Source organism: Nansenia antarctica, assembly GCF_963989245.1.
Source record: "Nansenia antarctica genome assembly, chromosome: 12".
Lineage (NCBI taxonomy): Eukaryota > Metazoa > Chordata > Actinopteri > Argentiniformes > Microstomatidae > Nansenia > Nansenia antarctica.
This window is the reverse complement of record NC_137682.1, coordinates 12,495,080-12,521,376: the sequence shown is the minus strand read 5'-3', so window position 1 is coordinate 12,521,376 and position 26,297 is coordinate 12,495,080. Positions and strand designations below refer to the sequence as shown.

The following is a 26,297-nucleotide window of genomic DNA, read 5'->3' as shown; positions in this document are numbered from 1 at the left end:
CAACCACTTGCACACCGAAGCTAATTGGGCATCACTCAAGGTCATGATGTATTTTGTCACCAAAAACAACAATTTCCATCAGACCCAGAGTTTCAGGCCTGACCAAGGCCAAGCAGTCAAGACAGGGTTAAGACACATCTGGCTTTAATTTAATAGCGTAAAAACCAATCTTGGCTCAAATGCAGGCGCTGGGGGTGGCGTTGGGGGGTGATGTCTGAAATATCAGTGCTATTTTCAATGCCAGAATTGTTCAGCGCACCTGGGGGGTCATTAATAAAACGGTGCTATCTATACTGACTACAATGGAGGCAAAGTCTGACAGAAAGGCTAACAAAAATACATTTCACGCAGTGAAATTCTGCGCAACAGTTCTGCGCAACGGAACACGTGATAACAATGCACACGTGAAAGACGGTTTTTTAAATGTCAGTAGATTTATTAAAATTGAAATACATAAATACTGATATGTACGTAAGTATTCAGACCCTCTGCTATCAAATCAAGTTTTATTTGTATAGCGCATTTCTCACAAGATGCGACTCAATGAAGAAAACCTGACAGGAAATAAAAGAACCAAGAGTCATGGTCATTATTATCCCCCTCAAACAGATCAGGCATCTCAGTCCAGTTAGGGTGTAGTAACCTTCTTCTACAACTGAGTGGCGCTGTCACCCTACAATGATAATAAATCTCTCAGCGACCCACGCAATAATGTATCATAGATGGAGGTGTAGTAACATAATCTTGTAGTCACAATGTTTTAACATTCCGCACATAGTCAAGTTCACTCACAGAAGTTTTGACCTGCCAGAATATACTCGACTCTCTAGCGAAATCCGTTTGTCACTGCGTTTTATTAGTATTCACAAGTATTCACGATCAATAACCATTATTGATTGTTCTTCATTAGGTATTTATTCCTCCAATGCATCAGAAATTACATGTTCAGTATAATATTTTTGATGTGTGTCTATATTTTATAGTTACTTGCTGTTTTAACTCGTTGGTTTTTCATGTTTCTCCCTCCCTTATGTTACCATGGCCACAGTTAATATGGAGGGTGGTTATGATTATGAAGCCCTATTCCACGGGGAGGTAAGTTGAAACAATAGTCAGGCACAAATGCACAGGAGATAAACTGTTAAAACTTTAATGTGTGTCTCCCTCTTTTGCAGAAAAAGCTCATGAAGGCGTTCATGTTGCTGAAACATCCGGTGGAGGTCCCCTCCTATATAACAGCTAAGGACATGAGGAACTGGCTGTTAACGGAGAGGCCCTTCCTGCTGGATGAGTGAGTGATTTCTTTTTTTGTGATACATTTTTTATTATTATTTCAGGGAATAATACAAGGGAGTGGTAACAAAAACTTAAACTCAGGAGAGAAATACAATGACAAAATTCAAGTACAAATATAAAATTACCATAAACCTGCTGGCTATGTCTATGAAGTCTAAGATCCACCTCTGCATAATCAAAGATGAGTGAGAGATTTTATCAAACTGTATAGATAGGTTGATATATTCTATGGATAGCAGTCTGATACATTATTTTATTCACATGAAGGTATGATGACATGGCAGAGAAAGAGCCCAACTTACAGCTCCATCTCCTTGAACTTGTAAGTAGCCTACTAGGACAACACATGAACATGTTTACTGACTTACCCAGCAATAACAGGCAGTAAATTCATTTTATTAACATATTAGTGCCCTGACTCTCCTGCAAGAAATAATGTGGAATGTTGTGCACAGCTCTGGAGAGCCGCTCCTCGGAATGGAGAAGATGGAGGAGGAAGTCCGCAGGGAGATCCAGGATGAGCACCGCCTCTCACTGCTGATGGGCAGAACGGTATGACAACACAACACACTGCTATTTCCTGGAGACAAACCTCAAAGTGCTTGCTTGAGTCAACTCTCTGTCTGTCACATGAAGGTAACCATGGAGGGGATGGACCTGTTCCTGTGCAAGACCCGACCGGCTGCGGAGGAGGCGGTCAAGAAGATCCTCCTTCCTGTCCTCGCCTCACTCCTGAAGGAGGTCACTCTCTCCAGGGTATTTCGATTGGTTGGAGATCTCTCCCCAGAGATCGTAGAGATGGCCTTTGAACATCTCCTGGCTAGGTAATACAGAAGCATCATGCCTACTGTAAATGGACTGCACTTATACAGTGCCATATTCCAAAACGCTTTACAATGGCCTCTCATTCACCCATTCACACACACATTCACACACCAATGGCGGCAAGGTACCATGCAAGGCGCTGGCCCGCTCACTGGGAGCGATTTGGGGTTCAGTGTCTTGCCCAAGGACACCTCGACACGTGGCCAATCAGAGATTGAATCTCTGAACCGGCAACTTTGCGATCATTAGACGCCGGCTCTACTTCCTGAGCCACAGCCGCCCCATACTGTAAAATCTTATTTCACTTAAGAATGGCATCACAGAACAAGGCATCACATTACTGCAGTTAGGATTTTAGATAACAACATACAGGCATATATTATATTATTAAATATTATTTATTATAGATATTTTATTTTTATTTTATAGAAGTGACCTAACCCTAACCCTAACCCTAAATCCTTAACAGAGAACAGGTCAGAGGCCAAACTGAAGACCTCCACCATGGAGAAGACATGGGAGGCTGCTGCTGCCAGGGACATCAGTGGGCTGATGGAGAATGCAACTGCCTCTTTTCTCTCCCAGTCTGGAGAGGAAGTGCCTAAAAATGATGTTCTCTCTGCCATCACCAAGGCCATGGCCCAAAATAATTAAGACAACAAAATTATGTTATGAATATATAAAATCAGTGCCCTTTGCAGTGACGAGATGATGCATTCAAGTCAAGAGTCAAGTCAAGAGTCACTTTATTGTCCCATCACTGGGAAATTTGTATTGGGCTTACACCCCACAGCAGCCAACAAAGAGCAACAGACAATACAGGATATTAGCACACAAACAGAAGGCAGACCTGATTAAAACAAGAGTGGGAATAAAATGATAAGCAAGATAAGTTACATTCATCTGGTGCAGTTTAAAAGTTTAACAGAAACGGGAATAAAAGAATTTTTAAATCTATTTAATCTAGCGCGGGGGACTCTGAACCTCCTCCCAGAGGGCAGCAGTTCATACTCTGCATGTAGGACATGGGAGGGATTCATGAGAATTCTACTAGCCTGTCTGAGAGTAGCCTGTTCAAAAATAGACTGCAGGGATGAGTGGTCTTTCACCCCTATGATCTTCCATGCAGTCTGTATCAGTCGGACCAGTTTGGACCTTAGTTTTACAGATAGGTTACCAAACCAAGATGTAATGCCGTATCTGATGAGACTCTCTAAGACAGACTGGTAGAAAAGTAGCATAAATTTTGGGTCAACACCATGAACTCTAAGGCGGCGTAGGAAGTGTAGTCGTTGTTGTAATCTGCTACAAAGGCTGTCTACATGAGTGCTCCAGGTGAGTGAGTTATCAATGAAAACCCCAAGATATTTGTAAGAGGCGACCTGAGAGATGGATTGTTTGTGGATGACCACAGGCCTGTGGTCCCCAACACCTCTGGGGTCGAACACCATCTCCTCAGTTTTCTTAACATTTAAAACCAGGCAGTTAACATCACACCATTTAACAAACCTCTGGATTTCAGAATAATAGTCATTTAGGTCACTGTCCTTTTTGATTAAAGCAAGGATGGCAGTGTCATCCGAAAATTTTATGATGCGGTTGCTAGGGTAGGTGCTTCTGCACTCGTTTGTGTATAAAGTAAAGAGCACGGGGGAACTGACTATACCCTGTGGAGCACCAGTGCTTATGGTTCTGGGTTCCGAAAGAGTGCCATTAACACTGACCCGCTGTGTGCGGTTAGTTAAGTGTATTACAAATGAGCCACGATCACAATAACATTAATGTTTTCCTGTGTAAGACACTACAGGAAATAATGTGTTGCTGTTCCTACTCTTAGACTGCTCTCCTCTGTTTGTTTACAGCCCTCAGAGCTCATGGCTATTGATTCCAGTGGTACGTTACTTTTACTGTTAATTTTCTAAAATCGCAACGAGTTAACATCATAAAACAAAAACCCTCACACCAATCATTGTGTCTAAAGTAACAGTTGTATTAATCATTTAATAAATGGAAGAACACTCAAGTATCTTGTCCTTCCTTCACAGAGGATAAAGCCACCAAACTGAAGACGAAGAAGAAGAAGGGAGGAGTTCGGAGGTTCTTCAGCCGCGTTTTCAAAATGATTAAGTGCATCAAGTGCCCCCCCCCACACACACACACACACACACACACACACACACACACACACACACACACACACACACACACACACACACACACACACACACACACACACACGCGCGCACACACACACACACACACACACACACACACACACACACACACACACAGTGGCTGTTAGAACAGGTGGCATAATTATAATGAATTAAAGAATGCTTTAAAAAAATGTTGTGAACTGTAGCTACACGGACAGTTCTTCACCCTTTCACAGTTGTCACCCTTTTTACATAACATATAGTTAAAAGTCCCAGTGCTGTTATACTGTATATCGTAACTCATGGAATGCCTCTTGTCCAATCAAATCACTTGGTCGGAACTAACTGTTGTATATATTATTATCACTTTGGTTACAGTCACAGATATTTAGATTGCTGTATCTAAGGCAAGTAGAGAAAGGCGATTGGTCAAAACAGGTAATCTCACATCTGATTGGACCAGAAGGTAATCTCATCGCTGATTGGACCAGTAATAACCAGTAGTAATTCAGATTGTTGTATCTAAGGCAAGTAGAGAAAGGCGATTGGTCAAAACAGGTAATCCCACATCTGATTGGACCAGAAGGTAATCTCATCGCTGATTGGACCAGTAATAACCAGTAGTAATTCAGTCTTTGTCACCAGCGGGAATCTCCTCACTCGCGGACTTTCCTGAGGGGATTTAGGAGAGTCATCACATAGTTTGAAACCCGAATAATTCATTCCGAGATAGCTACCGACCAACCCCGTTTCCTTTGCAACGTTGGCACTTTTGTGAGAGTGAGGAAATGTTTTATTATCCTAATGTTCTTCGACGTCGCAGTGGCTGCTTTTCCACCATTTGGTAAGTCCATGACAACATGTAGCTAGCTAAGAGTTTAGCTTGATGCTAACAAGTTACCTCTGTAGCTAGCTTCTGATAAAAACCTCACTGAAAGGGATCTAGCTCATATAACTCAACTGGAAACTAAAGCCTGCACCTTTTCAGTTCAACCTGTGAGGAATAGCTGGATATGTATTTGTATGTAATACCGCTTTCATTCTTTGGGAAGAACCCTGATGTTACAATGCTGTTGGCTGTTCCATCTAGTTAATGTGATGTTCCTGGTGTATTCTGAGGTAATGTAACATAGTTAATGTGATGTTTCTAGTGTATTCTGAGGTAATGTAACATAGTTAATGTGAGGTTGTTGGTGGTATTCTGAGGTAATGTAACATAGTTAATGTGATGTTCCTGGTGTATTCTGAGGTAATGTAATATAGTTAATGTGATGTTGTTGGTGTATTCTGAGGTAATGTAACATAGTTAATGTGATGTTTCTAGTGTATTCTGAGGTAATGTAATATAGTTAATGTGATGTTCCTGGTGTATTCTGAGGTAATGTAACATAGTTAATGTGATGTTGTTGGTGGTATTCTGAGGTAATGTAACATAGTTAATGTGATGTTGTTGGTGGTATTCTGAGGTAATGTAATATAGTTAATGTGATGTTCCTGGTGGTATTCTGAGGTAATGTAACATAGTTAATGTGATGTTCCTGGTGTATTCTGAGGTAATGTAACATAGTTAATGTGATGTTCCTGGTGTATTCTGAGGTAATGTAATATAGTTGATATGATGCGTTTTTGTGTGACTATGCCAAATGTTGTGTGCCTATCAAATATTGCAATACTCATTGTGTAACCTTAAACATACTTTAAGTGTGTCCACTCTCAGGACATAAACTGACCACTCTGAGTCAGCATGCGTTTCTGTAACTGGACCTGAGCCAAATATAGAGACCACAGCTAGTGGGGACCAGCATAGAACCTGGGTCAATAGGTCAGTATATTTAGGACCAGCCAGTCAGCTGACCAGGGTCAGGTAGCTGGGTTGTCAGGATAATCAGCCACTTTTGGGAGATGGGGACTTCTCGTCAACAACCCTACCTAGACTCAACGGAGCCCTGTCTTTGGGAATGATTTGCATGACAAACAGCTGGCTGCTTGATCAGCAACTTTTGCCTATATCAAGCCGCTGCAAAGTGTCATTAGTGTGTGCCTCTCACCGTTGCTTGCCGTGTGTTGAGGGGTTGACCCAGCGCTGTGTATGGATTAAACTTTATCTTAATTGTCTACCTCGAGCATTAATTAATTATCATAAGGAAGCAACACATCTCGGCCTGCCGCCCTTCATCTGACATTCATCTTATCAAATGGCTTCTAACGAACAGGATGCTAGATTCAGCGAAACAGGTAAGGCACAATGTAATTATTTGCTTAACCTGAATTGCTGTTCTAGAACGAATCTAATTTTTTTCAAAAAGGAGATGTATTGATATTGGAAAGTACTAAATTAAAATAGTTTGAATAGAAGGCGCTGTATAGTCAAAGACGGTGTGACTGGTCAAAACACTGAGAGTTAGGATTTATTGAGATTCTGAACTTTGTAAGGAACAAAGCAGAAGTTTATTGCGTATTAAGTTAGGGACAAGACCTTAAATACGTGATTGAAAGCACAGCACTTTGAGGAAAACTAAGTTTGAAAATATTTGGCCATAATATTTAAAAGACTCTAAGAGAAGTTTCAATCAACATAATTGATTACTAAAACCGCATGTCTATTAACATCATGGGAAGCAAACTACTATGTATGGCATGCAGAATGTTATCATTAAGAATGAAATGAATAACAACCATATTTCTGAACCAAGCTTCACAACAGGGCGAGAGTGTTAAAACTCTGACCCTAGGCTATTAATAGAACGGAGACTGCTCCTGTAACCAAACACACACACACACACACACACACACACACATCGAGCTACAACATACAATAAATAGACAAATTTGTCTCATATTGAAATGATCATGCAAATCTGTGTTGATTCAGCAGACATATAACATTTTGATTGATTTAGTGAACAGAGAAATACACATTAAGACTCTAAGACTGTGAAACATCAAAGGAGGACATTTCTGATGGAGAAAACACAATTCAGCAAGAAAGACCTGGAATGTATTCTGACAATGCCTGTCAATTCTATTTCCTGACAGAATCAAGGAAATCAAGAGACATTGAGCGAAGGACTAAGAGACCGAGATGCTGTTAAGATCTGGTCTAAGTTAACCATTGCAGAAGTGGGGAGAGAATGTTACAGATGCTGAAGGAAGCTATTGCCGGATGAAACAAGAGAAATGAGACAAACTAATGACATTTCAATGTGACAAACAATGGAAATGTTAATTCTTATGATTTAAGACAGAGACATGATGATGACAAGAGAGACTTACACATACTTTTATGTAGTCGTAATTGTTCAATTGTACTGACGCACGCAACTAACAGTGTCATCAGCAGTAAACAGCTGAATTATACCATGCACACACTATTCATGGCATGAACTTACAAACTTTCTTCTAGGAATTCTAAGGGACGGGAACAACAGTCCAGATAACCCAATTAACAGACTTATGCTTAACATCTGTATTTTTGTTTCCAACTGTTTCTGAGCAGGTTAATTCCACAATCCATTGATGGAAAGCTTAAGATTTTATAGACTTGAGTCAAGAAAAGGAGGGGTGTAGTGTAATGATAATGCTAAAATTGTCTTAAGTTAATAAAACCTATTAACGCTGTGAACAGAGGCAAGAACACGTGCAAGACTGATGACCATCAAAGAATCAAATAGCACTCCTTGTTACCAGAAACACAAGGCCGTTCCTTTGATTGAAGATCTACTTCCAGACATTGTTATATTGACATATAATGTACTTTGTATGATGGAACCGATGCCTAATTTATTTCTGATGTGGTCATTCATTGACGTTATTAATAACACCACATGTTTTTCAATAGAAATAATTTACCAGTCAAATTAATCTTACATCATGGGGAAAAAAAAAGAGTGAGCTGATATGATGCGTTTTTGTGTGACTATGCCAAATGTTGTGTGCCTATCAAATATTGCAATACTCATTGTTTAACCTTAAACATATGTTATGTGTGCCCACTCTCAGTAGTAAACACATATTTAGGAGCAGGCACATACCATATCAAGTAACAGTGAGACCAGTTTAACTCTAAAGGACATAGGAGCCTTAGCCCAGTGGTCAGCAGCAAGAGCAGAACAGCATGAACACAGAATAGCCATGTATGGGAACTAATGTCACTATTGTAAGTTACGAGGTAAAGCTATTTCCCTCTCTGAGAACTGTATATAAGCTGTAACAAACATCAGTACTTGGCTTGGCATCTCTATGCCACAGCCAGGCTCGGCACCAGCCATGTCGTAGCCATGCTTGAAGCTTGGACTTAACAGAGCATGCTGCCTTGGAAACATCTGTACATGGGAATGCAACCCAGATCTGCCTAATACAATGATTACGATTCAACCTTCTCTCTGAGTCATCAATATACAATTTCCGGCCACGTGACCAAGAAAGATCTCCTTATATCAAATGGCGTCACGAACATTATATCAATAGTTAATGTGATATTGTTGTTGGTGGTATTCTGAGGTAATGTAACATAGTTAATGTGATGTTCCTGGTGTATTCTGAGGTAATGTAATATAGTTAATGTGATGTTCCTGGTGTATTCTGAGGTCATGTAATATAGTTAATGTGATGTTGTTGGTGGTATTCTGAGGTAATGTAACATAGTTAATGTGAGGTTGTTGGTGTATTCTGAGGTAATGTAATATAGTTAATGTGATGTTGTTGGTGTATTCTGAGGTAATGTAATATAGTTAATGTGATGTTGTTGGTGGTATTCTGAGGTAATGTAACATAGTTAATGTGATGTTGTTGGTGTATTCTGAGGTAATGTAATATAGTTAATGTGATGTTGTTGGTGGTATTCTGAGGTAATGTAATATAGTTAATGTGATGTTCCTGGTGTATTCTGAGGTAATGTAACATAGTTAATGTGATGTTCCTGGTGTATTCTGAGGTAATGTAACATAGTTAATGTGATGTTCCTGGTGTATTCTGAGGTCATGTAATATAGTTAATGTGATGTTCCTGGTGTATTCTGAGGTAATGTAACATAGTTAATGTGATGTTGTTGGTGTATTCTGAGGTAATGTAATATAGTTAATGTGATGTTGTTGGTGTATTCTGAGGTAATGTAACATAGTTAATGTGATGTTCCTGGTGTATTCTGAGGTAATGTAATATAGTTAATGTGATGTTGTTGGTGGTATTCTGAGGTAATGTAACATAGTTAATGTGATGTTGTTGGTGGTATTCTGAGGTAATGTAACATAGTTAATGTGATGTTTCTAGTGTATTCTGAGGTAATGTAACATAGTTAATGTGATGTTCCTGGTGTATTCTGAGGTAATGTAATATAGTTAATGTGATGTTCCTGGTGTATTCTGAGGTAATGTAACATAGTTAATGTGATGTTGTTGGTGGTATTCTGAGGTAATGTAATATACAGGCATGATAATCGCTCACCTTTCGGCGAAATTCGCCGTTTTGAATCCATAATAGACATCCATACTTTTTTTTATTTTTTATTTTTTTTAATCTTGTAATTCTGCATGTGACCACCACTAGAGTAAATCTAAAAGAAATCAGATATGAGCAAATGGAAGCTAATTATTCCACAAAAAAAACTTTCCGCCGGGACCGCCTAGCAGGTTCCGGGTCTCGTATCCTTCTCACCTTTTTCACCCCGACCCATTTTCATGCCTGATCTGGGTGGTTTTAGGTTGGCAGCCACGAAAGGAACCAGAATAACACGCAGGGAGCTTCTGAAGGTCAATGTTGGGAAAACATGGTATGTAAACCCCCCCCCCCCATCCCCTCCACTGTCTGAGGGAATACGAGGTATTGATTTAGCATTATGGTTTTATTGAAACTTCTGTCACAGCAGTACTAATTCTTGTACAGACCTTTCTGATCTCTTCAGACTACATCTTACCTGTCAGGCATTGTAACTGCCAATGGCCCCTGGTCATAGCATAGATTACTTTCTTGTAATGACTGATGCATAGATGATTCACTTACTTCAGACAAATGTATTTGTGTAAGTCGCTTTGGATAAAGGCATCTGCTAAATGCTTAATGATGTACATTGTGTGTCAGACTTTACAGTACAGCATGAGGCCACCAGACATAGGTTTAAATAACACATGTTATATTTCAAATATCTGTGCTTGACTGATGGCGCCTGGAGCAATTGAACCATTGTTGAATAATCCCCAAAAGTGCAAATCATGCCATTCAGGGACTCCAGACAGGCTCAAGTAAACGCTCAAGTATTTGAAAGGATTTCAAATAGTATTTGACCCAGGTCTGAAGGTCACACACTGGTGCTTTAGATCAGAATCTTTGATGGGTGTGTGTCTGATATGTGTCACGTTGATCCTAGTGATGACATCATGGACTATGTGATGGTGCGGGTGCCTCCCCTCCAACCAGGCCTCCCCCGGCCCCGCTTCTCCCTCTACCTGTCTTCCCAGCTCCAGTACGGCGTAGTCATCGTCTACCACCGCCAGTGTGCTTTTCTTCTGGGTGAGAGAGAGAGGGAGGGAGGGAGGGAGTGGGGCTGGGGGAAGGCAGGGCATTTTATGCCCTGAAATGAAGGGCATAACAAATGTCATTGTGGAAAGAACTGCTGTCGATACACACAGAAATGAGAGTAAGGTAAAGTAATACATCAGGTCTGACAGCTGCACAGTGAAGGGCACTGGTTGATCTGAAATACAAACCACCAAAGCCACAGGACCTACTACTACACGCACTCACCTCCATACACACTCATTGATAAAACACAGCACATGCAGCACATTGTCATTAGAGGTAGATACAACTCACTAAAGGATGAGGCTTACCGTCTCTTCAAAACACTCTGGTACACAATAATACCTTTTATTTTATTACCATTTAGCAGAATTAATTCGTAGTAGTAGTTTATCTTTCGTTACCAGCCAAACTGTTAGATTTATGACCTCCTCCACCGCAGAATGCAGCATAAACCATAAACACTTCAGCAAAGTTAGTTGTGATGGTACTGTAGATGCAGAATCACATCATCTTCCAGGTCACCCACGCAGAATCACCACGGTAACTGTGCAGCCTGTAAAATGAATGTGATGTCACACAGTACCTTGACCTCATGATATACTGTAGTAACTTCCCTGCTCTTTTCCAGATGAGATTCAGCAGACCATCGAGCGCCTGCTGCGCTCCAAGATACACATAAGCATCGACTTGCCTGAGCCTGACAGGTCAGGGGACACACATCATACATGCACGCTTACACACACACATACACAATGTCACCCACACACCTGCCCCAGAGTAGGCATTTACCATCGTCTCCCCTCAACACACTCAGAGTAAAGGGTTTGTTTTAGCCGTACTTCTCAGAAGTTCTCAAAGCTAAAAAGGGAAATATTAGTTTATTCGTTAACGATCGCGGTTAATTTGGCAAACCTTTACGCGGTAAAAAATTATAATTATAATACGCGAATGAATCATATTACCACGGTATATACAGAACTCTATATTAGTTACTGGGTTCAGGTTGCAATCTCATCTGGAGTCATGGGTTCAAATCCTGCTTCTGACAACTTTTAGTTTTTTACTTACATGTTACTAAATATGAAATACGGTGGAAATACACAGTAGTATTCGTTCAGTGGACCACTGACCAACAACGAGTGTTGGGTCATCGCAAATCTGAAGAGCCGCTCGTTTTGTGTGTTTGAGCTAATTCCCCTTCCTCTCACAAGGCTAAAGTACGGACCCCCCCTGGGGTCCCAAGGGTTAGGGTTAGGCCCTACCAGGATTAGGGTCAGGGTTAGGGTTAGGTTTAGGGTTAGAATCCTTGCGATCGTTCTGGCTCGTAGGGCCTAACCCTAACCATAACGAATTACTAAACCGAGGGAACTAATTACTAAACCGAGGGAACTAATTACTAAACCGAACGAACTAATTACTAAACCGAGGGAACAGATTTACTTAACCGAGGGAACGGATTCACACATCAAATAATGTTTTCCTACCATGTGACCCCAGGGGGGCTCCGTACTAAAGTGATCTCAAGAACGAATGGTATACTTTAACCTGTGTCCTTCTTAGTTTATGTAGGAGCTAAAGTATACAGTATTCTGTGATAGCAGTTCGAGAATGAAAACAACAGTGATCAGTTTGAAGAAAGAAACTGTCTGAAAGCAAGACATAAGCAAGACAAACTGTCGATTTCTGAAGTCCTGAAAGTCGGAACAGCGCCACAAAATCAACCAGTGGTCGAACAACAAATAAATAAAGTGTTTACAGGTTTTCGCTTTAACACTAACATCCAAACCTCAAACACAATGACCAAAACCTGAAACTGGTGTATTTTATCTCACACCAATTCTGACAAACACATTTCTTGCTTATCACTAATTTTGCCACGCTAAACCACCCAGTTAACAAAACACTAAATACAATTCTCTACATTTGGCACACACTTCCTTGATTGATTGATTGATTGAAAACTTTATTAGAAGATTTGCAGAAGTAGGTACATGAAAGTACATATTACATACAAGGTCAACTAACAGGATAAAAACCCAAGAAAGCCACTGGCTTATTTCAATTGGGGTCCTTGATTCTCAATTCATCGTTACATGTAAGACAGACAAAAAAGCTAGTACTTTCTACAAGATAATACAGACAAATAACTATTACTATCTACAAGATAAACACACATCCATCATGGGAAGAACAATACAACAAAACATAAGGTATGTACAGCGGGTAGGACAGGTGGGGACATACACCACAGGTGGGGGCGGGGGACAAAACACAAAGTATGTACAGTGGGTAGTTCGGGTCTTTTAATCTGATTTTTGATTTAGAGGGTCCAGTTACGGATTGCAGCCTCCTGTAAATGTTTTTTGAGAGTGGTTTTGAAGGTGGGCAGTGTTTTGCACTCCTTTAAGATTATAGGAAGGGCGTTCCACATTTTTACTGCATAGTTTGCAAACGAGTTTAACCCCTTGTTTGTGGTGCAACGCGGTTGAACGTGGTTCGTGGAGCTTCCTCTGGTGTTGTATGTGTGGACGTTGTTCACTTTTTGGAAGTATGTTGACAGGTACTTGGGTGTCTTTGTGGTGTAGCGTATCTTGAAGACCAGGCCCAGTGCAAGCTGCTGCACTCTGTCAACTACTCGTAGCCAATCAAGGCTCAAAAAATGAGCAGCGGTTAGATGTGTCCTAGGGTTGAGACCTAGCAGAAGCCTAACCAGTTTATTTTGGGCTGTCTGGAGTCTTGTTTTATGGGCCTTTGTGGTTCTATAGTACCATGATGTTACGGCATAGTCGAAGTGACATTGAATGAGAGCTCCTGATAGGGTCCTCAGTGTGTTTTTACTGACAAGTGAGGATATCCTGTACAAGAATCTAGTTCTATGGTTAACTTTTTTGATTACTTTTGCTGCCATTTTATCTCCGGAAAGATTTGCCTCTAAGATGGAGCCCAGGTATGTAATATCCTCTTTTCTTGTGATATTAATGTTACCCACTTTTATTTTAAAATTTTCAGATAAAATCTCTTGTGTTCACATGGAAAACACTACCATTCAGAATGCTAAACTCAAAACATCAATCACACTCCATATGGGCAAACACCTATTGCATTTGAATTAGCAATCATAGCTTAAGCAATAAGGGCTAAAGGTGAGCTCTCCTGTGTTGAAATATATCTGAAGTATATCAGGGCTGGATTCGTCATGCCAGGCGATACTTTCCCCTCTGCTTGGCCAGGGAGAACATTACCTGTGATGTTGACAAGGTCTTGTGGCCTTTGTGTAGACAGAGTATATGCAGAAGGCTTATTTTTTTCTTCTTCTGTTGTTTGTTCTGTATGAAGAACACTTTACAAATCCAACTGTCATTGCTGAGATGTGTACAGTATTTCAGAATAATAATAAAAAACGCAGCCAAAGTAAAGTAATTAAAAGCTAGGTTACTTTAGGGCGAAAATTATTTAATCAAAAACAACATGTACTATGTTAATTTCATGTGTGTTGTAGTGCCTATGAAACACTTGATCGATCTAGATCTTGTGTGCAACACTGACTCTTTCAAAGTGAAATATAGGCCCTTGGTATGGCACTAAATTGATGCAGGATGGCAGGTTTTTCTCCAGTGTTTAGAAATGTTGCTGTGGAATTGCATGAAATGTACAAAATATAGATTATGAATCGCCAATGATTCTGTAATAGCTGTTTAGCTGAAATGACGGCACTATGGACAGCAGGGTTCTCCCCAGGACTCTTGAACAGTATGGAGCTGGGTTGCATGATCACAACCCGACTCACGTTTATTCTTGTCAAAAGGAACATCATAACGCTTTCACTTTTGCTTTAGTTTTAACAACAATAGTGTTGTCGATCAAAGGTAGTTACTCTATCATTACTAAATATATAGTTTAATTTGCCTTGAAATGTTTACAGCGTGTGGCAACACCACTGTGTTTTAATCATTCATCTTTGTAGGGGGAGAGCCAATGTATGTTTTTCAAGTATTCGAGGGCTATGCGAAAATATATTTTGCGTAAGGGGAGGGTCGTCAATTTTGGTATTTTAGAGGTTAAATCCATCCGTGTACCACCCCCATCATAAATAAAGATCAGTCCCGTAACCCAGAAACACAACACGCTTACTGTAAGAAATTGTTATCTTCAGGGTAAAGGTTGTGGTTAGGTATACAGTAAGTTTATGTTTGGTTAGGGATAACGTTTCAGTCTAACCGGATGAGCAGCCTATAACCCTACCTGTAGCCTCGGTCTAACCATAAACTCAAACATAAGCTTGTAACTATGCTTACACTTATGCTCTAGTATGAGGACATCTCACCCCACTCCCTGCCTATGTGTCAGACCCACCTGGGCAATGCATAGCAGCCATTTTGCATTTAACATTGGCCCTTTTGTGTCCCAGACTAGCCCTGAACGTGGCTGATTCCCTGTTCCTTCTGGAGGAGGCTGAGGGGGCTCCAGACCCCTTCTTTGGTGTGATGGGCTCAGGAGACCAGCTCCCCAGTCCCTACAGGATCCCTCAGGTACTTTCAACGTTAACCAACAACAAAACATTTTCTCTACTTTAATTAGAGTTAGAATTCAAATTCTCTGTTGATTCATCAAATGTATTTACAAAGCATTATTCTAAGGCTTAGCACACAGAAAAGGTGGTATATTGATTGACCTTGTTTTATGGCGATTCTGTTACTTCCCCAACCAATGCAGATTATGGCGGCTGTGACTACACAGCGCTCTCCAGTGGTCAGTTCCAGAACCGCATCGGAGGGGGAGGGTGAGTCAATTCCTAGCCATGGTGAGTCAATTCCTAGCCAGGGTGAGTCAATTCCTAGCCAACCTCTACTAGTTGCAACTCTACAAGAAGCTTCTTTCTCGAGTTGCAAAAAAAAAGACACAGACTGAAACAGAAAGTGGGAATAAGGTCAAAATACTCACCAGAAGTTTCCGCTAGAAAGATAATAAGACATGTTAGAGTTGCCCCCCCCTAATATAAGCATGTGTGGATGTGACAGAATGGAATAGGTATATTGCTTCCACTTGTAAAATCCTCTAAAGATCTTTACGAGTTTCAAGGGCACACCGTTGCTTCCGGACAGGGCTAAAACATAGTCTGTTATTGAGATCAGATGACAAATCTTCACCAAGAGATCAGCGTCTCTAACGTTGGTACTTTTCCTCCACTCTCCCTTTTTTCTTTTCCTTCTCTTGTCTCTATGTCCCTCTCACCTCAGGTTTGAACCAATCCACGCCAGAAGCCATCACCCTGAAAGAGCCGGAGCCGGTCATGCTTCACTTCACTCAGGTGAAGGCGTGGGCCTGGGAGAGGGTTCTTGGATTAGCATCGAAAATTGTCATTTTGAAATTCATTCGTTTGAACTGTTTTTCCATATTATGAAAGTGCAGATTGTAAGCTTTCAAACGATGTGTCATACATTGACATCTGAAATCTAGTTGAAGAAGATATGCTTATTTGAATGTTGGTACCCCTCAAACCAAATACCGGAGAAAGACGCTCTGAATCAAAACACACGCAAAACAGTTGCTAGTAGCTAGCAAGGAACATCACTATGAACACCTAACTGCATTTGTAGCATCACATCACAACATGCTGATTGAACATCAACATGCTAAAAACACATAACTCCACATAATTAGATGATCACACAGTCCTTGCTTTTGCACACGTCCTAAAACGTAAGTTTGTTTACAAGCCATCTATCACTTACCTAGTAGTCCATGGCAGATGATGTAGTGAATACAATTCACAAATCATAAGTAACAAACTGTTGTTTGTTATAACCTCAGCAAATATTTTCAAGTCAAGACTAAAAACCCATCTTTTAAATATTGCCTTTAAATGACTCAATAATTAAATTATTATTATATAATGATTAAAGCAAGTTATTATTATTATTATTATTATTATTATTATTATTATTATTATATCGAGTGGGCTCTTCAACACTTCAACACTTCACATTTATATATATATTTTAAAAAGGTCATTTGCGTGACGTGAGAATCGCCGACATACAGACCTTTTCACCAGCAACATTATGTGACACGTTCTAATGCTTTGGTCCTCATATCGGCGACCAGTCAAAATGTTCTGACTTTTCTTTTGAAACACGGAACTACGTTTCAACATTGTTGAGAATCACAACACAAACTCGCTAGTCAAGCCAAAATACTGCAACGCAATGGATTCGGTGAGTAATCCCCACTGCTACCTAGTTAAACTATGACAATACTTAGCAGGCTCACAAAACAAGCTGCATTAGTTGACTAGTGATGTGTCATTTATTTTCAACAACAAGGAATTGTATTCACATTTTTCTAAAGAAAAGTCTGATCATTACATATGAGGATCAAAGCATTAGAACATGTCACATATGTGGTCTAGTAGTGGTCACTACTAGTCACTAGTAATAAAATCATAATATGAATAATTGCACTCCCAAATGGGCAATTTCAAGTATTCGTTGTAATGGATGGTCAGGGTTTTTTGGCCCACAGTTAACCACTCAGGGTTCATTTTGGCCTACCAAGCCAAACACACGGGCACTCCTGCACTGAATAATTGACTGATACCACAGTCTCCCATTAACGTTATGGGATCAGACCAGTGGGTTCTTGGCCTGATAACAACAGTAGTCCCTTACCTGATGCAACATACTTTAGACAGAAGAAATACACTGTGCAAGGACTTTGCCTTGGGTCTTCTGAATTCCCCCTTCAGAACCTGGCTGCCACCTACCAGAGCCCAAATATCAAATCGCCAAATCAGAAACTACCCAACTGAGATCCCCAAAACAAGAACAGCAAGATACAAAACATTACCCATCCCATTCTTTACAGGTCTCCTGAACGCCAAATAACGTAGGATGAACGTTTTAGCCTTACCCACCACCGCCATAGACTGTGCTGAATAATAAATCAAGATTCACTAAGTTATTAGCACTGTTTTTATCCAAAATTGTGTTTTATATTTTGATGTTGTATTTCGTTGATGTTGACGTAAGAATACTGTTCCCCACTGAATGGCTCAAGACACAAGTGTTGAGCTGGGTTTTTTATGGTTACTTATCTCTCTCTCCCTGTCTCTCTCCATCAGTTTGAGGGAGCGGAGCTAACTGAAGCCACAGGCAGAGTGATCGACTTGCTTCTGGAGCAGCCAGACCTATTCGACTGGGGTAAGAGAGATGAGAGAGGATAGTAGGATTCTCTAAGTAATGACAGGCGATCGATATGGACATTTGTTAGCGTGAAAGGAGTGAAAAGGTGTGTGTGTGTGTGTGTGTGTCTACTGGGAATGTCCAAGGGAGAAGCAAAAAGGCTCAGCAAGTATTGCTCTGTCTCTGCGATTATTGGCAGCCGCCAAATATGGCGGAGACGGTGTTACTTGTACCCGTGAGTCTTGTCCTGTTGTATGTGAAAGACATTGTCCATGTCTGTTTGTGAATGCATCCCATCTGTGCCTTCAGTATTTGTGTCCTTGTATACTTGTTTCTATGTGGACAGAAATAAATGATTAAAATGTGTGTGTGACAGACGCAGAGATTGAGGAGAGGGAAAGGGAGAGAGAGGGAGAGACGGAGAGAACAAGGGACCAGGAGGGAGCCATGACATCTATTGACCAGTAAGTCCCCTGGGACCCTTTCACAGGCGGATCTTACTGCCACAAGGGCTGTGGTCACTGTTCAAGTCCAGCTAGGACTTGAACAGTCTTCATTTTTGCTGTGTGTGTTTTCTGATTACAATAAATGAGGAAGCTAGATGGTTATTAAGATAGTACCCACCATTGTGTGTGTGTGTGTGTGTGTGTGTGTGTGTGTGTGTGTGTGTGTGTGTGTGTGTGTGTGTGTGTGTGCATGTCCAGGCTGAAGGACACGGTGGTGGTGGGGGACAGTGTGTGGCTGCTGGACAAGGAAACGGGCCAGCCCATGGAGATGCCACTAGAGGCCCCGTACTCCTCAGAGAGAGAGGACGAGTCAGAGAAGGGGACAGAGAGAACACCGGAGAGAGCGCCAGAGAGAGCGCCAGAGAGAGCGCCAGAGAGAGCGCCAGAGAGATCGCCAGAGAGAGGGCCAGAGAGAACACCGGACAGAGCGCCGGAGAGAGCGCCGGAGAGCTCTTGTGGAGAGGTGTGTGTATGTATGTTTGTTTGTGTGTGTGTGTGTGTGTTTGTGCTTGTGTGTGTGTGTGTGTGTGTGTGTGTGTGTGTGTGTGTGTGTGTGTGAGAAATGGAGACAGTTACATTCAGTTACAGTCATCAGCCTAGCCTAATAGACTATCTAAGGTTACTCTTCTGCAACTTGTCCATGTGTGTCTGCCATCATTCATACAAAATAAAGTGCCAGAAGGCTTAACTGCCCAGAAAGCAGGAGTTAAAATGTTTAAAGGAAGAACTACATACAACACTCGAATAGCCGTTTCAGTTAAATATTTTTGACACAGTATTTCATATATTGGTGCCAGTGTTATGGCGCATTCGTCGGAAACCTTCGTTTTCGACTACACTGTACGGGCAAAGGTCTTTGCGGATAAACCCAGCGATAGACTTGGTAATAGTCGTAGCCCTCGTTTCAGCCATTCATATATACACACAGTCTTACCGTCACAACAATGATGTACCAGATATACACTCTGAAGTTCCCAGTGAGTTAGGCGTTGAGCACAGTGAAAGAAAAGAGGAAGCACTTTTCTTTTTCTTTTCTTTTTTGGAGAATAGGACACATCGTGAATAAAGAATTTATTAATTTCCAGATTTCCAGTCTTCTACCTGGACACAAACATTCCAATAACTGTTAAATAACACTTTATAACACTTTATTATTAGTAATTGTATTTTTTATTATTATTACAAATTAACAAAAAATGTCAGGTTGGAGAGGATTGGAAGGGCTAGAAGGGAGATAGTGTGCTAGAGGGGGTGGAGACAGTTTGATAGATAGGCGGAAATGTATGTAATAAAGTGTTTGACGGTTGTTTATTTCTTTTCACGGTCGCCAGTTACACGCTTATACTATTACCGTCACAGACTCGCTGTAGTGTCTCAATAGGCCTCATTCATCAACCATGCATACACACAGCTTTGTTTGTAGATGTTTATTTTTTCTCTCCCTCCTTCTCTCTGCCTCTACATCCTCTCTCCTTCTCTCTGCCTCTACATCCTCTCCCTCCTTCTCTCTGCCTCTACATCCTCTCTCTCCTTCTCTCTGCCTCTACATCCTCTCCCTCCTTCTCTCTGCCTCTACATCCTCTCCCACCTTCTCTGCCTCTACATCCTCTCCCTCCTTCTCTGCCTCTACATCCTCTCCCTCCTTCTCTGCCTCTACATCCTCTCTCTCCTTCTCTCTGCCTCTACATCCTCCCTCCTTCTCTCTGCCTCTACATCCTCTCCCTCCTTCTCTCTGCCTCTACATCCTCTCCCTCCTTCTCTCTGCCTCTACATCCTCTCTCCTTCTCTCTGCCTCTGCCTCTACATCCTCTCTCCTTCTCTCTGCCTCTACATCCTCTCTCTCCTTCTCTCTGCCTCTACATCCTCTCTCTCCTTCTCTCTGCCTCTACATCCTCTCTCTCCTTCTCTCTGCCTCTATATCCTCTCCCTCCTTCTCTCTGCCTCTACATCCTCTCTCCTTCTCTCTGCCTCTACATCCTCTCCCTCCTTCTCTCTGCCTCTACATCCTCTCTCTCCTTCTCTCTGCCTCTACATCCTCTCCCTCCTTCTCTCTGCCTCTCCATCCTCTCCCTCCTTCTCTCTGCCTCTACATCCTCTCCCTCCTTCTCTCTGCCTCTACATCCTCTCTCTCCTTCTCTCTGCCTCTACATCCTCTCTCTCCTTCTCTCTGCCTCTACATCCTCCCTCCTTCTCTCTGCGTCTACATCCTCTCCCTCCTTCTCTCTGCCTCTACATCCTCCCTCTCCTTCTCTCTGCCTCTACATCCTCCCTCCTTCTCTCTGCCTCTACATCCTCTCCCTCCTTCTCTCTGCCTCTACATCCTCTCCCTCCTTCTCTCTGCCTCTACATCCTCTCTCTCCTTCTCTCTGCCTCTACATCCTCTCTCTCCTTCTCTCTGCCTCTACATCCTCCCTCCTTCTCTCTGCGTCTACATCCTCTCCCTCCTTCTCTCTGCCTCTACATCCTCCCTCCTTCTCTCTGCCTCTACATCCTCTCCCTCCTTCTCTCTGCCTCTACATCCTCTCTCCTTCTCTCTGCCTCTACATCCTCTCTCCTTCTCTCTGCCTCTACATCCTCTCTCCTTCTCTCTGCCTCTACATCCTCTCCCTCCTTCTCTCTGCCTCTACATCCTCTCTCTCCTTCTCTCTGCCTCTACATCCTCTCCCTCCTTCTCTCTGCCTCTACATCCTCCCTCCTTCTCTCTGCCTCTACATCCTCTCCCTCCTTCTCTCTGCCTCTACATCCTCTCCCTCCTTCTCTCTGCCTCTACATCCTCCCTCCTTCTCTCTGCCTCTACATCCTCTCCCTCCTTCTCTCTGCCTCTACATCCTCTCCCTCCTTCTCTCTGCCTCTACATCCTCTCCCTCCTTCTCTCTGCCTCTACATCCTCTCCCTCCTTCTCTCTGCCTCTACATCCTCTCCCTCCTTCTCTCTGCCTCTACATCCTCTCTCTCCTTCTCTCTGCCTCTACATCCTCTCCCTCCTTCTCTCTGCCTCTACATCCTCTCTCCTTCTCTCTGCCTCTACATCCTCTCTCTCCTTCTCTCTGCCTCTACATCCTCTCTCCTTCTCTCTGCCTCTACATCCTCTCTCCTTCTCTCTGCCTCTACATCCTCTCCCTCCTTCTCTCTGCCTCTACATCCTCTCTCTCCTTCTCTCTGCCTCTACATCCTCTCTCTCCTTCTCTCTGCCTCTACATCCTCTCCCTCCTTCTCTCTGCCTCTACATCCTCTCCCTCCTTCTCTCTTCCTCTACATCCTCCCTCCTTCTCTCTGCCTCTACATCCTCTCCCTCCTTCTCTCTGCCTCTACATCCTCTCTCTCCTTCTCTCTGCCTCTACATCCTTTCTCTCCTCTCTACCTCTAACATTCCACTCTGCCGCTACATCCTTTTCTACCTCCTTCTCTCCGACACCTAGCTCCCCGAAGTTGTCCCCTCTCCTAAGAGACAGGGTCGCAGGCGACAGCTTGTTTTCGCCGACCCTCACACGCAGATCTCCATGGAGGCAATGCAGTTGCAGATCAAGGACCCTCTTGCTGAGACCATGCCCCTGGTAAGACCACCCACCCTCCTACCAGGCACCAGAGGAATTCACTGAAGGATTGATTCTTCAAATCAGTCAAGTATCTTTGTCTGGGTATCTAAATAGATCTTTTTGTTTTGTTTTAAGGAAGTACTGTTCAGTAGGCTGGTCACAATAAAAGGCCACTCTTAAATGTGCAGTTTTATCACATAGCACAATGCCACAGATGTCGCAGGTTTTGAGGGAGCGTGCAATTGGCAGCAATGTCCACCAGAGCTGTTGCCCGTGAATTGAATGTTCATTTCTCTACCATAAGCCGTCTCCAAAGGTGTGTCCGAGAATTGGAATTGGAAACGACTTTGGAGATGGTTTATGGTAGAGAAATACATTTTCAATTCACCGGCAACAGCTCTGGTGGACATTCCTGGAGTCAGCATGCCAATTGCACGCTCCCTCAAAACTTGCGACATCTGTGGCATTGTGCTGTGTGATAAAGCTGCACATTATAGAGTGGCCGGATCTGGCCTGCGGGCCGCCTATTGGTGATCCGTGCTTGAGGAAGTGTAGTTGACCTCTTTGCCTAGTATTGCTGTCTCTCTCTCCCAGTCCAAGGTGCTGATAGACCCCGCCTCCCGGTCCACGGCCGCCCCCGGAGAGCTCTTCAGCGCCCCCGCCTGCCGTGAGTATCTCATACCTCTACTGAGAGAAACTTGGATGACAAGGTCTGACGTTTCAGCGTACCCAGAGGTAGACATAATGGATCTTTCCCAGCGTATATATGCCACCGCAGATGATAGTGATGATATATTGTGAGTTGGTGGACATTGCGGTCTAGGGAGGAAGTATGCAGTTCAGTCCATGATGGATAGATGGACCCAGGAAGGGACGATTGGACGGATGGGTGGATGGATGGATAGATGGATAGATAGACAACCCTTGTGGCGTTTTTAGAGAGAGCGATCACATAAGTAGATGACTACGATTAAGATAAGACAAGTTTGCTTATCTTCTCTTTGCCCCCACCCCCACCCCTCCTTACCCTCTTCCCTAACACAGCTCACCTCCACCCTGACCTCCTGTCACTATGGCAACAGTGTGCTGTCCTCAGGAAGAAGAGCAGCAGGGAGGGGGGAGACTCTGAGGTCGACGTAGACATGGGGGTGGAGAAGGACAGAGAGAGGAGGGGCTCTGGCGTGAGAGGGGTAAATTCTTTATTTCTGTTGACTATGACCGCATTTGTTTTCATTCAACCATCAATCAATGAACATTAGTTTTTAGTAGGGATGTAACAATGCACTCAACTCACGATTCAATACGATTCACGATATGAGATTGTAGCCAAATTAGGACTATTTCTCAGACAAAAACTACAAAATACGCTTATTTGCACCTCTTCATTGCCAACAAAATAAGGAGTTATTATACTGTATTGTTTGTTTTTGTTGGCATATGGGATGTGTTCAGCTAGGCTCAAATCATATTTTCCAAAAGTATTGCTGCTGATATGTAGTTCCTATCTATATCCATATCTATTTGCATGTTCAAATGCATTGCCATAGTTGACATTTTGATGATGACCCTGCATGCATGCAGAATCACTTCTTCAACTGCATTCCCAATGTCAATGTAGCTAGCTAGTTTAGCTGTACACTTACAATAACACACCAACACAGCACCGACAATGCACACTTCAACAACAGTATTGCAAGACGAGTGCATCAAGCTACAACGTTATTCCACCACCGTTCCCCACGTTGGTTTGTTTGTTGATATACGTCGACCCATGATTCATCCAGATTATTGAGAGTACATTCTCTGTCACGACACAACATGTCTACAGTGCATGTGTCGATGAGTGTCCTCTGTACACAGGTCACACGAGAGCTGAGGGAGTCAGGACGAGCCCCCTCTGAAACCTCAGGTCAGACACCAGGGGATCTATCTCAAGTTTCAAGTTTATTGTTACATCACATTACACAAGTGTAAGAGAGTAACATTCTTAGGCTTCGGTTCCTGACATTGTGTTGCAGCACAAGACATAAGGCAATAGACATAATTCAAGAAAGTAACAGTAGTACAGGACATACATGGAGAAAAAAATGGGCATAATACCAGATAAAGGTGACAATAGTACAGATAAGACAGAATACACTAGTGGTGCAACTAGTGATAATAGATAGTTCAGTAGTAAAGTGGCTAGGTGCTTAAGGTTTCTGTAGTCCGTTTACATGGGGTGTGCTTGGGGAAGATAGTCAATTGTCTACTACAGTGGGCTTGATCATGAGCCTGATCGATCACATGTTTCTTTCAGCTGTCTCAGAGCTCCAGGAAGTGTCCAAAGAACACACTCCGGCCAGCAGACGGTGAGAGATGAGAAAAAGAATTCAGTGAACATTATCTCTCTAGAAAGAGGATGAGAGCGACTGAAATATAAATTGAATATTAAATATAGATTATTATTTTTTAAAGGGGGGGTTAGTAGGAGTGGCTTGACATCTAATCTGGCGTCCATAATCCCAGGTGCCATTTTTTACATTTTGTCAGGGTGTAGAGGGCAAGTAGCAACGTGTACTAACATTTTCATGTCAAAAGTCAATTCTTAGAATTGTAACTGATGGCTAATGGGTGAAGATACTCTACCTAATAATGGTGTGTGTGTGTGTGTGTGTGTGTTTATGTGTGGGGGGGCAGGTCTCCCATAGAAGAGGAGGTGGTGGTGGCTATGGAGGACATAGTGGAGGAGTGTGTCGACCTCCCTGAGAGAGAACCAGAGCTCACCCCTGAGAGCCTGCTGAGGTAAATGTCGATGGGTCCGACTGCATTTTTCACAATCAGTTAGATGATGGATGCTAAATGTCATTTATCGATCGTGCATGCTATATTTATGCTGACTTAAATTATCTTGTTTATTCAAACTCGTATCTATGTCCACGATGTAAAATAAATAACCATTTCATAGGTCTGTGTTTGAACTGTGAAGTTAGTCATGTCAGTTTGCCTGTGTCTCAGCATCACTGGAGATCGCTGGGTGTTTTGTTTTGAAGTATTGAAGTATTACAGTTGCCAAATGGTGGTATGTGAATTTACTATTGCAAAGTTTACATTGAACAACATTATCGTGAGCAGTGGCAATAGCCCATGGCAACAACTGAGAGGGGATGAATGAACTCAGCGAGGTTGTTATGTAAATGAATGAAAAAACACGGCCACATGCATTTTTTAATCTCACAAATACTGAGTACTTGTAATGGGTTTTTTCGATTTGTCGATTAGATATCTTTGTATCGATGCGGAAGTCCGTGATTGACTGATAGATAAATGGATCAACCTAACCCGTCCCTACGGAGCACCCTTCATCAGAGAACCACAGGTAAACCACTATCAATGCTACAATAAACACTCCTCTCTCCTCTTCTTCATCTCCCTCTCCAGAAAGGTGTCATTGGAAGAGGACTTCCACTCTCTGCTGCCCCCTGATGCAGACCGCAGTACTGCAGCTCAAATGTTCTTCCAACTGTTAGGTGAGGAGTTGATGATAGACTGAATTGATGATAGAGTGCCATATAATGGCGTGTTAAATTGGATTTAAATCTGAAGATTGCTCCCCATTGCTGTCAGGATTGCAGAGTCTCTCCCTATCTTCTGCCATAGACTTCATCTTTTCAGGCTACACCTTAACTGTCCCTCCTTAAACCTCTGAATCCCCCTGTTCAGTTTCTCAACTGTATATTACCAAAAAAGGTGTCCACTAAATTCCAAAAATGTAAATGGAAAGACTGACTTTACTTTCCACTTCACTTTTGGCCCTGAAAAGTGGGCTGACCTTATTTATTTTAGAATAGAACTTTGTTGTCCAACCAAAGATGGACCACTGTTTGGGGCTCAGCTCAGGCATTAGACACTTGTAGGACTACATAGGGGTAGTGGTGGTCTAGTGGATAGTGAGTTGGACTTGTGATCGGAAGGTTGTGAGTTCAAATCCCGCCTGAAGCTCCCGCCTGAACACTACTAGTGTGCCCTTGAGTAAGGCACTTAGCCCTCAGTTACTCCAGGGGGAATGTCCCTGTAATTCGTAATTGTAAGTCGCTTTGGATAAAAGCGTCTGCTAAATGGCAAAATTATTAAGTTTAAAATTATTACTACATGGGGTCGGTCTTCTGGTTCTGGTGTGTTCTGACCTGTATGCCACTGTGTTTGTCCAGAGCGGGTGACTGGCAGAGAGCTGGGTGTGTGTCAGGGGCATCCCTACGGCCCCATCACTGTCATCCCCTCCCACTCCCCCCGGACAGCCTGA

The 26,297-nt window shown here is 42.4% G+C and overlaps 1 protein-coding gene across 1 annotated transcript; it reads left to right on the top strand.

Moving 5' to 3' along the window:
- Positions 1-1,038: 1,038 nt before the first annotated feature.
- On the top strand, positions 1,039-26,297 carry LOC308168863 (meiotic recombination protein REC8 homolog; the record flags this gene model as incomplete). The annotated part of the gene is made up of 19 exons (XM_080543507.1): positions 1,039-1,095; positions 1,176-1,291; positions 1,752-1,848; positions 1,933-2,120; positions 9,976-10,044; positions 10,639-10,781; positions 11,422-11,497; positions 15,202-15,322; positions 15,507-15,573; positions 16,031-16,101; positions 17,914-17,992; positions 21,909-22,033; positions 22,610-22,682; positions 23,060-23,196; positions 23,876-23,924; positions 24,315-24,366; positions 24,695-24,799; positions 25,436-25,524; positions 26,206-26,297. The coding sequence occupies 19 exons, from the start codon at positions 1,039-1,041 to the stop codon at positions 26,295-26,297; spliced, it is 1,806 nt and encodes a 601-aa protein (XP_080399633.1).